The sequence below is a fragment of the Pelophylax lessonae genome (assembly GCF_965119305.1).
Source record: "Pelophylax lessonae genome assembly, chromosome: 8".
Classification (NCBI taxonomy): domain Eukaryota; kingdom Metazoa; phylum Chordata; class Amphibia; order Anura; family Ranidae; genus Pelophylax; species Pelophylax lessonae.
The window spans coordinates 190,923,278-190,937,206 of NC_138775.1; the positions used below are offsets into that span (position 1 = coordinate 190,923,278).

At 45.6% G+C, this 13,929-nt stretch overlaps 1 protein-coding gene across 2 annotated transcripts in view; it reads right to left on the bottom strand.

The window, feature by feature from the left end:
• Window positions 1-11,916, bottom strand: part of ABCD3 (ATP binding cassette subfamily D member 3) — a 136,511-nt gene extending 124,595 nt beyond the window's left edge. Inside the window, exon 1 of one of the 2 annotated variants that reach the window (XM_082266467.1) lies at window positions 11,753-11,916. In XM_082266467.1, coding sequence (XP_082122593.1) covers window positions 11,753-11,856 — 104 coding nt within the window. In that variant the 5' untranslated portion in view covers window positions 11,857-11,916. The remainder of the gene's footprint in view (window positions 1-11,752) is intronic. The other variant, XM_082266466.1, reaches the window with a different exon arrangement.
• Between the last annotated feature and the right edge of the window lie 2,013 nt (window positions 11,917-13,929).

Genomic DNA, 13,929 nt, shown 5'->3' on the forward strand with positions numbered 1-13,929 from the left:
TACTGCTTATTCAGAATATGTAAATACCATGTCTGGGCACAGGTTCACTTTAACCTAAAAAAACTCAGCACCTGAGCAGCACAAAAATACGCCATTCTAACATGAAATCCTAAAAAGGCGATAACAGGAAAGTTCTTTGAATAGATGGCAAGGCCTCAAATTCTGAGACTCAGAGCTAACACAACGAGATCTGTTTAACTCACCATAGTAGATTCTTTGTCCCATTCCCCTGCATTGAGTCTGGAATTCCATTCTCTAAAGCAGCTTAGACAGACACTTTTTCTTAGTATGACGCTACAACACAGTGAGCTGGGAATTACATTTCCCAATCAGAGAAGACAAAGAAATAATGACTTATGATAAAGGAGATGGAAATACGCAACACTTTGCACAATCATTTCATAATGTTTTCCTTAAGTGCTGAATTTTCTATAGTTAGCTTACTATATTATGTGGTCAGTCTTTCTGCACTGTGTACTATGTAGTACTGAAAACAAGGAAGGCATCGCAGATTGTAAAAGATAAATTCTTCTTTGGCTATCTAGAATCATGCTGTGTGGGTGGACAGCCAATACAGTCCCTTTTCACACATGAGGACCGTTTGTTCGTTTTGCAGGACATCAATGCATCTCCATTTACACCAGTTTACATCCGTATCGGTCAACATCTGTTTTTTGAAACCGATTAAAGCCCTATTTTAGTTCCATTAAAAAAAAAAAAAAAACGGAACGGAGGAAAAACGGATGAAAATGGACAAACGGTCCGCTTTTGGATTGGTATTGGATGTAAAAAAACAGATTTGCAGCTAATAAAAAAATTAAAAATAAATAATAGATGAAAACTTCATCCGTTTTCTTTCTTTAAAAAACCTAGACTGAACTGATGAAATGAACGGTCTGCATGTGTGAATGAGGCCTTAGCCTACCTGACGTAGCCATTGCCTACTTCCAGCACTCTGGGAGTCCTTTCACACAAGCGGTCAGCTCAGCAGACTCCGCTTTGCTCAAGGGGGAATCGCTCTGCTGATCCCAGTTGAGCAGGTGGATGACAGGTCCATCTCCGCTCACTGTGCTGAGCCCTGCTCTCCCCTATGGGGAAATCGGGTGAAAACCGCCTGTCCGTTTGACTGATCTTACTCGATCCGATCCGATCCTGCAGACAGATGGAAAATAGGGTCACCTTCAGTCTGGATTTGGCAGACAGGATCAGATTGGATATCAGCAGTGGTGTCAGCAGACATGGAATCACTGTCATCCACAGCTCCATATGGGTGAACGGAGGGTGCGACAAGTGTGAAAGGACCCTTTCTCCAGTATCACAAAATAGAACCATAGAAAGCATCTCTTACGGCACCAAAAAATAAAAGGCATTGAAAGCCCAACTCAAAATAAAAAGAAGAATCTACTTTTGGAGTATTACTGGCTTTACACTGTGGACATTCCTTACTTGAAATGCATTTATGTGAAGCCTGGGATACAATATGCAAAGAGGCCAAGCACCCCATGCTCTGATCCAGCTTGAAGATCGAAAAGTGCAGGACAGTCTGGGGCCCCTCGGCACCTTATTTTATGCACCCAGGTGACTGGTAACAAACCTTGCCACCACAGACCCCACACAAAAGCAATGCATTTTAAGGAAACTGCCAGGTACAACACCTATACCCAGGATGGAAGGATGGGGGTGGGTTTATGCAAGGGATGCCTATTGCACACCCTATGAGACTGATGGTGGGGGACACAGTGAAGGAGAAAGGAGGAATGCTGGGAACATGGTCCCCAGGCCAAACAGCATCAGGTCACAGAATGGAGGAAATATAGTGGGTTACTGGAAGTGAACAAAGGGTATAGCCCAAACTGACTCAATACCAGATACTCTCTTGCTGTGGGCCCCTCCACCCTAGAACTGTAGATCCCAATGATCTGCTCACTTTTCTTTGCCTAGCAAGGAGGAGGCCTCTGACCACTACAGCTGACCTCAGAAAAAAAAAAAAAAGTGATATCGTTTTTACAGGAGGCATGAAACACAATACCTCGTAGAGTGCTTTTAAACTCCAAGCCATCCCCCATGAACCACCTTGGGGGATTATTATGGTAAAAAAAATAAAAGATCAAGGCACAAAAAGACTAAATTCAAAGAAAGCATGCCAGCCCAAAGGTCTTTTTTTTAGCCATTTGACTGTAATTTTCAGATATCACTGAAATCAACTGAAAATAGCTGTCACTGAAAATAGCTGTCACTGAAAATAGCTGTCACTTTTTTAAAGAGAAGGATACGTATGGTGTATTAGCATTTAGAATTAAGCCCATAGCATGAAATGATGTATCCAGACCAGTGTTCTGCCCTTGGAAAACAATCATAAATAAATGAAACAAAGAAGCCCTGATGCAGATAAAAATAAGAGAACACCAGACTTAAAATCCCTACAACTTACAGAAAAGCCTACTGTATGATGGAATATTTCTGACCTAACCAATTACAAAGCATTTGAACATAAAACCAGACCCTCAACAGCTTAACAATACTTGTAAAGAAAGCATGTAGTGAGAAGCACTGGATTTACAGTTGCTTCTACATACAGTTCATTGAGTTAATTTTTTTCATTTGAAAAATACAACTGCAGTTAGGCCGCTCTTCGACTAAAGACTGCTTTCTGGAATGTCTCAAAGGAAATTAAAAAGTCTAGGGGTAAATAAAAGTGCCACAAAAAAAGAAAGTCCAAAACATGTTTTTCCAACAGTAACCCAACCTGCATTGGAAGCAAATCGTGCCCCCTTTATCAGGACTCGGAAAACTTAGGTGTCTATTTACCGTATCAAAAAAAATGTTGCACAGCTGTTGGTCCAGTGAACCCTCAAATACATTTGTTTTGTGTGAATTTGGCAAAAACAAAATGTTCTTTAGGCTTTTTTCTTTCCTAATCCAATCTTTTTTTTAATTTGGCAGTAGTAAAACACCATATTATGGCCACTGGATGGAACTGAGGAACATAGGAAACACTTCTATGTAACAAGAGATGCAATGGAACATTTCTAGAGAATGCTAGAGGGGATTAGCAAATTGAAACATTTATTTGCAAGTTCCCTCTAGCGTTCTCTAGAATTGTTAGATTGAACCTGTTGTGACAAAGGTGTATGTACTGTATTTATACACTCCTACACTCCATCATGTGGTCATAATCCATTATTTTACATCTACACATAATAAAAGAACAGTTATTCCAAAGAAAAAAAAAAAACCTTTGTTTCTGCCCAATTCACACAGGACAATGCAGCGCCCGGTTGGGAGACTTTTGGAGAAGAGGCTGTGCAGTGCCCAGTGGGTCAAACAGCAAAAATCTCGGAGTAAAGCTGGCCATCCATCCACTGTACTGTCTTGCTCATTGAACCCAGCAGGCTGAATGAGAGAAATCTATCGAAACAGTGCAGATGAATCTCACCTGATGGCTAATGTACACCCAAACAGTTGCTGCGTCTGATTAGATGCAGTCACTGTTTAGCTGAAAATTTTTTCTGCCTAGCTCGAAGAATGGCAGGAGGGAGGGTGGCAACAGGGCCATCCTTGGCTCAAATTTCAGCTGGTTCATCAGAAACCAGACAAAATTTGCTTCTTATATGGGCAGCTTAAAGTGGTTGTAAACCTCAGAAATGAAATATGAACAAGGCATATCCCTCTATAGTGTGTACTTGCATTAAATGTCACTTTTCTCTGCTCTGAGTCACTTCTGACAAGTTTTCCTGACACCAAGAGAAAAATGGTGAGAGGGGAGGGACCTCTCTATCAGATTAACAGCCTCAGCTCTGTTCCTGTGTGAAGGGGGTGTGTCCCTTCTCTCCAATCAGATGTCAGAGCTCTGCAGAGTATAACTTCAGCTCTCTCAACCCCCCCCCCCCTTTTTTTTTTCCTGAGCTCTCAGACAAGCTTACAAATTCAGGACTTTGAATGGATGGAGAGAATAAAGCGCTGCAGATAGACAGGTACAACTTACTAGAGCTGCACGATTCTGGCCAAAATGAGAATCACTATTTTTTAGCTTGGAATAAAGATCACGATTCTCTCACGATTCTCTGTGTAACAAAAAAAAAATTGGGATAACTTTACTGTTACGTTTTTTTTTTATTCATTAAAGTTTATTAATTGCGTTTGAAAGACTGCTGCGCAAATAAAGTGTGACATAAAATATTACAACAATTGCCATTTTATTCTGTAGGGTCTCTGCTAAAAAAAATATATAAAATGTTTGGGGGTTCTAAGTACTTTTCTAGCAAAAAAAACTGATTTTAACTTGCAAGCAACAAATGTCAGAAAAAGGTCCAGTCTTTAAGAGGTTAAACTTCCTTTCTCCCTGGCAGAGGGAAGGAAAAGATACAATGTAATCATTTTTGTTTATAGTTACTGGGAGACAATGCTGATAGGCGTTTGCCGGGAGGCTTTTTTTTTTTTTTCCACAGCTGTTCTCTCTGCTATGCAGCTATGCAAAGAATCGAGCATATTTCAGGGTTAGATCGTCAGGAAGGGTGAATCGAGATCGCGATTTTCATACGATTAATCGTGCAGCTCTATAACTTACGTAGAAATACTGGTTTGATCTGCGTTGTATCACATGAGGCCAGTCACTTCACTGGGTATATTTTAGGGTTTACAACCACTTTAAGTATAAAACTGTTTTCCTTTAATGTGGCAGATGGACTCATTCATCAATAGGGAGACAGACCACAATGCTGAGGTTTACAACCTCTTGAAAGATGCTGTGTGTGTCTGTAGACTCACACAGCTCGACTCAGGAGCATGCAAGCATGGGCACCTGCCTGGCACCTAGCTTGCTGAGGAGGCACCCGGAGAAGTGGATAGCGTAGGCAGGGAACTCCCAAAGAGAAGGTAAGGAAAAGGGACCAATATAGTTTCACAGAGTAGTATAACTTTTATTTTAATTTAAACAAAAGCCTTTAATAGTACTTTAATCAAAATAACCAAATCTCTACTTTAAGCTTGGGTTCTATTAGTGCAGGCCATGCGACCCATGTTTGCTCGGGCACAGCAGATTATTCATTTGAATGGATTGCTGTGCTGTACGAACTGCAGGAAAAAGGTTAAAAATGCTGCACCAGGGAAACCACAGAGTGTTTTTGACCATGCGGTTTCCCTAAGGTTCCCGCACCTGCGATCATTCTGCGGGCTCAGATGTGTGGGGGTGCCATTCCGAATGAACGGCAGCTCCGGCATCTTGCGAAAGCAGAGCAATTCAGCTGCGGGTGGTTGCGGGTATTGATGCGATCCCCGCACCAGGAACGCACAGCCTGCACTAGTGTGGAAATAAGCTTTATACTATTATTATTATTATTATACAGGATTTATATAGCGCCAACAGTTTGCGCAGCGCTTTACAATGTGAACTATGCTCTTCATGCAAACACTTAATACTAAATACAAGAGATAAAAACACAATAAAATGGAAATCGGGATCAGGATAAACCTGTGTTAGGGTGAAAGCTCCAGCCCAACATACCAAATCTTCCTAGATAATTTAACACAGTTTTATGGTAACACCCTAATCTTTTAAGAAAACAGAATAGGCAACTGCTCAGTGTACTTTAGGATTTGCAAAAAAAAAAAAAAAAACCCAAGCACACATTTTCCTTTGTCTAAAAATAAAGGGCATTAATGTCACCATGAGGTAGAGTTACTAAAGGCAAATATACTGAACACAAGTACAGTGGCTCTAGATCTAGAGTGGAAGATCCGAAACGAGTAGAAGCTCTGCTGATTTCTACCATCCAATCATGTGCAAGCAAAAATGCTGTTTATTTTCCTTGCATGTGATTGAGTATTTTTTGCAAAGTTAACCTTGATCTCATTTACTAAGCCCTGGAGCAAATTTACTTGCAGTGCACAGTATTTCCCCTTCAGTAAATCAACCCCATTGCATCTCTTTTCTCCATCCTAAGGCCCCTTTCACCCTTTGCAACTTGTCATGCCACTTTGGACATCAGAGTTGCACGACATGTCGTTCCCCGTGTTTTCCAATGATACCCATTCATATATGTGCAACTTAAAGTTGCAGCAACTTCAAAGTAGTCCCTGCACTACTTTGGCCCAATTTTAATGCATTTTGAGGTCCAAAGACATAGGCATTGCTTCAAGCCTAGTCCAAATCGCAGCAACAAAATCACTGTAAAATCACGCGGCTCAAGTCGCACAAGTGTGAAAGGGGCCTAATACATAATAGCCACACTACTGCAACTTTTGCTTAGCGATGACTTATAGCGGCAGTGCTACAAGTAAATTCATGTACATTAAAGAGGAAGTAAACCCTCCTCTACAACTTTTACCTATAGGTAAGTCTATGATAAGGCTTACCTATAGGTACTGTAAATATCTCCTAAACATGTACCGTTTAGGAGATATTTACCTTACATGCAGCCTTTGACGTCACTGGCGCATGCGCTCTGAAGGAACGGCCGCTGATGCCGTTCCTTCAGAGCCCCATGCCGTGTCGGTCGGCTCTCGCGCACGTGCGCGGGAGTGACGTCACCGCGGCACTGGCCAATCAGATGGCCGGATGCCGCAATCCCGGAAGACGGGCAACTGAACATGTCGCCTGTCATACAGGTAAGCGGGCGGCACGGCGGGGGCTCGTTCTAAGGTAAGTATTTCATAATGAGCTAGTATGCGATGCATACTAGCTCATTATGTGTTTCTCTTTCAGGTTGAAAAAAATAAATAAATACATTTTATGGGTTTACAACCTCTTTAATCAAAAATTTGCATTTGTGACACCGATCTTCAATCATGCCTGAAAATATTTGATTTAACTATTCAGCAATATAAAACTGGGAAAACAGAGAATTTTTACTTGTACTCCACGCAATAGAGAAAATACAAGATGTATCTGACCAGCCAAAGAAAATGTGCAGCAAAGCAGATCACTGCATACCTTTCTAGGTACTTTGAGAAATAATCCTCAAACCCTGCAACACATGCCAACAACAAAGCAGACATGGAAAATTGAATCAAGAAACACATGGACTTTGTAGGCACAAAGGTATAATAAAAATCAATGTTTATTTATTGTACATTTAAAAAAAAAAAAAAAGGGCACAAACCCCATCTATAAATCCATAGTATGCCAATAGTTATGTAATTGGTGAAGCACACAACAAAGCAGACATGATCGCTGCAGTGATCGGTTACTGTACTACCCAATAATACTTTATTCTCATCTTGATTTAAAGGAGAGAAATATGGAGGCTGCTGAATGGCGTGAAAGGTCATTCCGCACATTCTGCAGGCCAAGCTCATTCTGCGCATGCACTGCCAATACATGAATAATTCATTCACAGGGCAGGATGTGAACATCAATATTTTATAATCAACAGACAACACACAATGCTGCCTACACATTGTTGGCATTTACATGTCAGCCCTGAGCAAAGGCAGCAGCCAATAGGGTCAAATGATGCTGTACGCATGTAAACGTTAGCAAAACTGACATGCGTATGGACAACTATTTATGCAAGATTTCACTGCCATACAGTGTACAGTGTACCCCATACCCATTCGCATAGGGAGGGGGTCCGGGATCTGGGGGGCCCCCTTGTTAAAGGGGGCTTCCAGCTTCCGATGAGCCCCCTGCCCGCAGACCCCCACAACCACCGGCCAGGGTTGTGGGGATGAGGCCCTTGTCCTCATCAACATGGGGGCAAGGTGCTTTGAGGTGGGGGGTGCAGAGCCCCCCTGCCCCAAAGCACCCTCATCCCCCCATGTTGAGGGCGTGTGGCCTGGTATGGTCCAGGGGGGGTGGGGCCGCTCGCTCGTCCCCTCCCCTTTCCTGGGCTGCATGCTCGGATAAGGGTCTAGTATGGATTTTGGGGGGGACCCCACGCCGTTTTTCGGCGTGGGGCTATCCTCAAATTCCATACTGGACCCGAAGGGCCTGGTTTGAAACCTGGGGGGGAACCCCACGCTGTTTTTTTCCCCATTTCGGCGTGGAGTTCCCCCTCAAGATTCTCACAGCGCAAGTCGGATCATCCTGATCCGACTTGCGGTGCGACTTCCATTCAAATCAATAGGCTCCCATAGGGAACCATTGATTTTGAATGGAGGCAGAAAAAACGCTGCTAAAAGCTACGTGGCCAAATGTGCAATAATGCAAATGAAAAAAGCTACTGAAAGAACGTTTTTACAGCTGCTTTTTCCCGGCGTCAAGAAACAGCTTTGGAGCACGTTTTTATGACGCCCTGTGTGCATGGAGCCTTAAAATCACGGTTGTGGTACATTGATAGTAGGGATGCACTGATATCGCCACCGAAAATTATCAGCTAAAAATAGTGTCAGTGGCCTTTTGCCAATAGAAAAAAAAAAAAAGTGCCGCTAATGGCACGCTGCGTCCCATTGACTGCAATGCAAAAATGATAGCCACATTAATTACATTAAAAAAATAAAATAAAAAATTGGCAGCTCAATAAAAGAAATGAGAGGTCTTAAAATACTAAAATAACGCATGTTACCTGTGCAGTATAATCCACATTAAGGGTATGACTCCAGCTTAATAGGTGCTGTTACCCTGTCACCTGCCTGACCTCTTCCACTTTCTGAGTCTAAAGCTGGATACACACTATACAATTTTCTTTAGATTTTTTCCTTTAGATTTACCAAAACCATATAATATGAGGTCAGACCTAAACACTTATTTTTTTGCAATCAGGCCGGCCCTTGCACTACATAGTTGAAGGTAAATCTAAAGGAAATCTACCAACAAAAGTTGTATAGTGTGTATCCAGCTTAGGGCCGGCCATAGACGGTTTGAATTAGCTGAACCGGCCGAGATTCGAACCATGTGTGGGCAAGCTGATTGTACCAAAGTTGATCCTGCCAGATTTTATATACAATTAGCGTTATCGTCTAGTATAGGCGCTAGCAATATTCACAGTCTTCTCCCAGTGGGACACATCTGACCAGCCAGAGAGAAACGTGCAGCAAAGCAGTTCATGCTTTCAAGCATTACATTGGGCTGCCAACACGCAGCAACATACCTGAAAACACACAGGACCCTTTTTTCCTACCACAGTGCAGGGTATGTACATCATTGTGTGCTGTGCTATGGTATGGGGTATTAGCTGGCACTGTACAGTGCACTGGGGTGCCATTCATAATGAACTAAACTCCAATGCACTGCAGTAGGACAGGACATGCATTGTAGTAACATGCGTTTTAACATTTGTTACTGCAACACACAATGGGCCCTAAAATATGTACAGTAAGTACCTTAGTTTATTTGCTTGTGTCTGGGTATTTAGCTTATCCCAAAAAAGTCATATGTCTTTAAGGGCAATGGTGTGATGTGATGGCATTCATTCTGAGTAACACCCCAATGTACCTTGCCCAGTGATGTACACTGCACATGCACAGAATATTTATTGTAATGCAAAACAATAAAACACACGTTACAAAAAAATTTGTAGCAGAACCCCGGGGACATTGCTATGGGGTGTCCTGCACTGCAAGGGTTAAATGTTGACTTTGGTCTAGAGCAGTGATGGCGAACCTTGGCACCGCAGATGTTTTGGAACTACATTTCCCATTATGCTCAGGCATTTTGCAGTGTATTTAACCATTATGGTAAATGTAGTTCTAAAATATCTGGGATGCCAAGGTTCCCCATCACTGCTCTAGAGGAACATTAAAAGAGAAGTGCGGGAATTAAAAAAAAAAAAAAAAAACCTGCATACTTACTTAGATGGCTGCAGCTGTCCTCGGTCAGCTTTGAACCAAGATTTGAGTGAGCAAAGACCGCTGATCGCTCAGTTCTTGGGTCCACTCTGAGCAAAAAGCAGCAGCTGTCAGTCACCACTCTCTGCCCCTCCAGCACTCACTGGAGTGCTGGACTGTGGAGGGGGCGGCTGGCTCAGGCTCTCAGCGGCACAGTAGCGGTCAGTCACCACTCTCTGCTCTGCCCCTCCAGAGCTCACTGGACTGTGGAGGGGGCGGCTGGCTCAGGCTCTCAGCGGCACAGTAGCTGTCAGTCGCCACTCTCTGCTCTGCCCCTCCAGAGCTCACTGGACTGTGGAGGGGGCGGCTGGCTCAGGCTCTCAGCGGCACAGTAGCTGTCAGTCGCCACTCTCTGCTCTGCCCCTCCAGAGCTCACTGGACTGTGGAGGGGGCGGCTGGCTCAGGCTCTCAGCGGCACAGTAGCTGTCAGTCGCCACTCTCTGCTCTGCCCCTCCAGAGATCACTGGACTGTGGAGGGGGCGGCTGGCTCAGGCTCTCAGCGGCACAGTAGCTGTCAGTCGCCACTCTCTGCTCCTCCAGCGCTCACTGGACTGTGGAGGGGGCGGCTGGCTCAGGCTCTCAGCGGCACAGTAGCTGTCAGTCGCCACTCTCTGCTCTGCCCCTCCAGAGATCACTGGACTGTGGAGGGGGCGGCTGGCTCAGGCTCTCAGCGGCACAGTAGCTGTCAGTCGCCACTCTCTGCTCCTCCAGCGCTCACTGGAGTGCTGGACTGTGGAGGGGGCCTCTGGCTCAGGCTCTCAGCAGCTGTCAGTCATCACTCTCTGCTCTGCCCCTCCGGAGCTCACTGGAGAGGGGTGGCTGGCTCAGGCTCTCAGCAGCACACTGGGAGGCTGAGCCAGCTGCCAGTGAGGAATCTCGGTGGATCCCGACAAAATCAGGATCCCGCAGAGCTTGGATTAGCTCTGTGACGTCTGCTGGCTCTTGGGTCATGGAAGTGTATTACTAAATTACTAAATGCACTCCTGTGATCCACAGGAGAAGTATGGCCAACAAAGCTTTGACCCTACTTTTCCTTGAAAACCCCCATTTGGGGTACAACTTCTAACCCATTTAAATGGGAAATGTATCCCAGAGAGGGGCTTTAGAATACGTTTTTCTTACCGGATCCCTTAAAGCCCTGGTAGCCAACGATCCTCTCTTCTTTCTGATGCTCTGGGTGGGACTTCATTGTCCTTGCTAACATTGCAGGACTGCTGGTCCTCTATTGTATGATAACCAGAGAGACACCACCGGATGGAGTGCCAAAGAGAATGGAGAGGAGGAGCCATCGCATGGAGAGGAGGAGCCATCGCATGGAGAGGAGGAGCCATCGCATGGAGAGGAGGAGCCATCGCATGGAGAGGAGGAGCCATCACATAGAGAGGAGGAGCCATCACATAGAGAGGAGGAGCCATCGCATGGAGAGGAGGAGCCACCGAAGCAAGATAACAGGTAAAAAGGTTTTATATTATTCCCCTTGAGAAAAATGAGCATTAAGTCTTGGTTTTCTTTGTTTTTAAACAAAACTGTGGTGGACTGGAAGTGAGGCACAAGGAAGGGAATCCCCATACCTTTTGTGATTTTAACTGCATTTTTACAAGTTACAATTCTGTGAGTGCAGTTTTAACTTAAAGCGATTGTAAAGCATTGAGGAGGTGAATGGAAATCTCTCCTGAGACTATGGGGCCTCTGCCTAGACCGGTCCTCTTCACTATACACAGTCCCTGAGATCCCAGCACAGCTCTGTATGAGGCAGGCATGCTGGGACTTGTAGTGACACTAGGGTTACCACCTCATCCCTTTAACCCAGGACACATAATAATTACACAGGTTCTGTGGCTGATTAAGGTGATAATTAAACTCACTTAGTGCAATATATCAGCCTCAGATCCTGTGTTATTATTACATGTCCTGGATTAAAGGGATGAGGGGGCGACCCTAGGTGACACCTGTCCCTCCCCTCCCCCGCCCCGCTCGGTGTCCTTACCCGCTGGCTCCCCGCCGCTTGTTGATCAGGTAGAGGATGAGGAGAGCCGCCCCGGCCGCCGAGGAGTTGCGGGCTGTCAGGTACTTGCTGTACATCGGCGCCATGGTCACTGTCAGGAGAGGAGGAGGGCCAGAGGGGAAGCCGGTCAGGGACCTGCGGCATGCTGGGAACTCTGCGAGCCCCGCCCATCCTGTCATCTCCATAACGACAGCTTGGCTACAGGATGAAGGGGGCGGAGCCGGTGTAGCTGTAAATTCTGTCCCCCACGTTCTGCTGTGCTTTCCCCTCTACAATCATCTGACAGCCCAACTATGACCTCAATGGCGGCCCCACATCACACGGGGAGGACGGAGAGAGCAGAGCTTCAGCCGGAGAAATCTGACAGGACCGCCTCTATTGTCATACATGCTCGGCCAACAATGACAGCACCGCGGGGACACATCGGTCATCACTGAGACTACTCCGGGGATACATACACGGGGGGGAGCAGAACAGACTTAGTGGGGTGGTAGGTGCATGGCTCCCGACTGTCCCTGATTTGGAACAAAGTCCCTCTGTCCTACTCATTTCTCCCTCATTTATGATCTATATAGTTGTATGTAAAATGCACTAATTATCTTTCAAATAGTGTTTCCCTGTGCTAAGGCCGCTTTCACAGTTGTGCGACTTGTCCTGCGATTTGGGACTATAAAGTCACATGACAAGTCGTACTCCACGATTTCCGATGAGTACCGTTCATGTCTGTAAGACTTCAAAGTAGTCCCTGCACTACTTTTGGTCTGATTTGAATGCGTTTAAAGCGGAGTTCCAGCCATTTACTCACCTGTCCAACGGTCCAGCGATGCGGCCGCCGGAAGCCTCGATCCTCTCCCTCGGCGCCGGCATCACTGCTGTGGGCACCCGGCTGTTACAGTTTGCGGCTTCACAGCCGGGTACCCACTGCGCATGCGCGAGTCGCGCTGCGCGCCGTGATTGGCCGGCAATCTTCTGGGACCTCTGACGTGTCCCAGAAGATTGCAGGGAGAGGAGAACTTCCGCTCAGGGCGCCGCGGCGCTCCGAGCGGAAGTGGGAGTGGGTACCTGTCAAAACTAGGTACCCGCTCCCCCCCCCCCAAAAAATGACATGCCAAATGTGGCATGTCGGGGGGTCAGGACTCCCTAAAGCGGAAGTTCCACTTTTGGGTGGAACTCCGCTTTAAGTCCAGGTAAAATCACAGCAACAAAATCGCTGTAAAATCTCATGACTTTTAGATCGCACAAGTGTGAAAGGGGCCTAAATCTTTCATCCAATTTCTGCATTGGTCAATCTCAAAAATCCAGCATAATAGTAGTGGTAAAAAAAAAAAAAAAAGCACATGGATTTAACTAATTTCTTTTTTTCTTTTTTTTTAATTTCCCCTTAAGGGGGGCATGGCAGGGGATGGGCCCTATGCCTACATACCTTTACTAATAGGTGTCCCTTGTTTTTATCTCATAAATGTGGGAGGAATGTAGTTGGGAGGATGGGGGGTTCTTTCAGCGGGGGGAGGTAGAAGGGATGGTGGGGTCTGACAGAGGGTTGGAGGCAGTGGCAGAGCTAGACTTTTAAAACAGGGGTGGCAAGGTATTATTTTTGGGGGGGTCAATATATTGCGATATTTTTTTGTGGCGGATCCTCTTCGTTGCACATTTTTAGTAGTGCAGAGTTACTACAGCGTGCCCCCATTCAATGCAGCATTACTACAGCATGCCCCCATTCAATGCAGCATTACTACAGCATGCCCCCATTCAATGCAGCATTACTACAGCATGCCCCCATTCAATGCAGCATTACTACAGCATGCCCCCATTCAATGCAGCATTACTACAGCATGCCCCCATTCAATGCAGAGTTACTACAGCATGCCCCCATTCAATGCAGAGTTACTACAGCATGCCCCCATTCAATGCAGAGTTACTACAGCATGCCCCCATTCAATGCAGTGACCAGCGTGCCCCCCATCAATGCAGTGACCAGCGTTCCATGTCCCCTTCAATGCAGTGACCAGCATGCCCCCATCAATGTAGTGACCAGCATGCCCCCCATCAATGTAGTGACCAGCATGCCCCCCATCAATGTAGTGACCAGCGTACCCCCCCCCCCCCCATCAATGTAGTGACCAGCATGCCGTTTCCCCTTCGATGCAGAGACCAGAGAG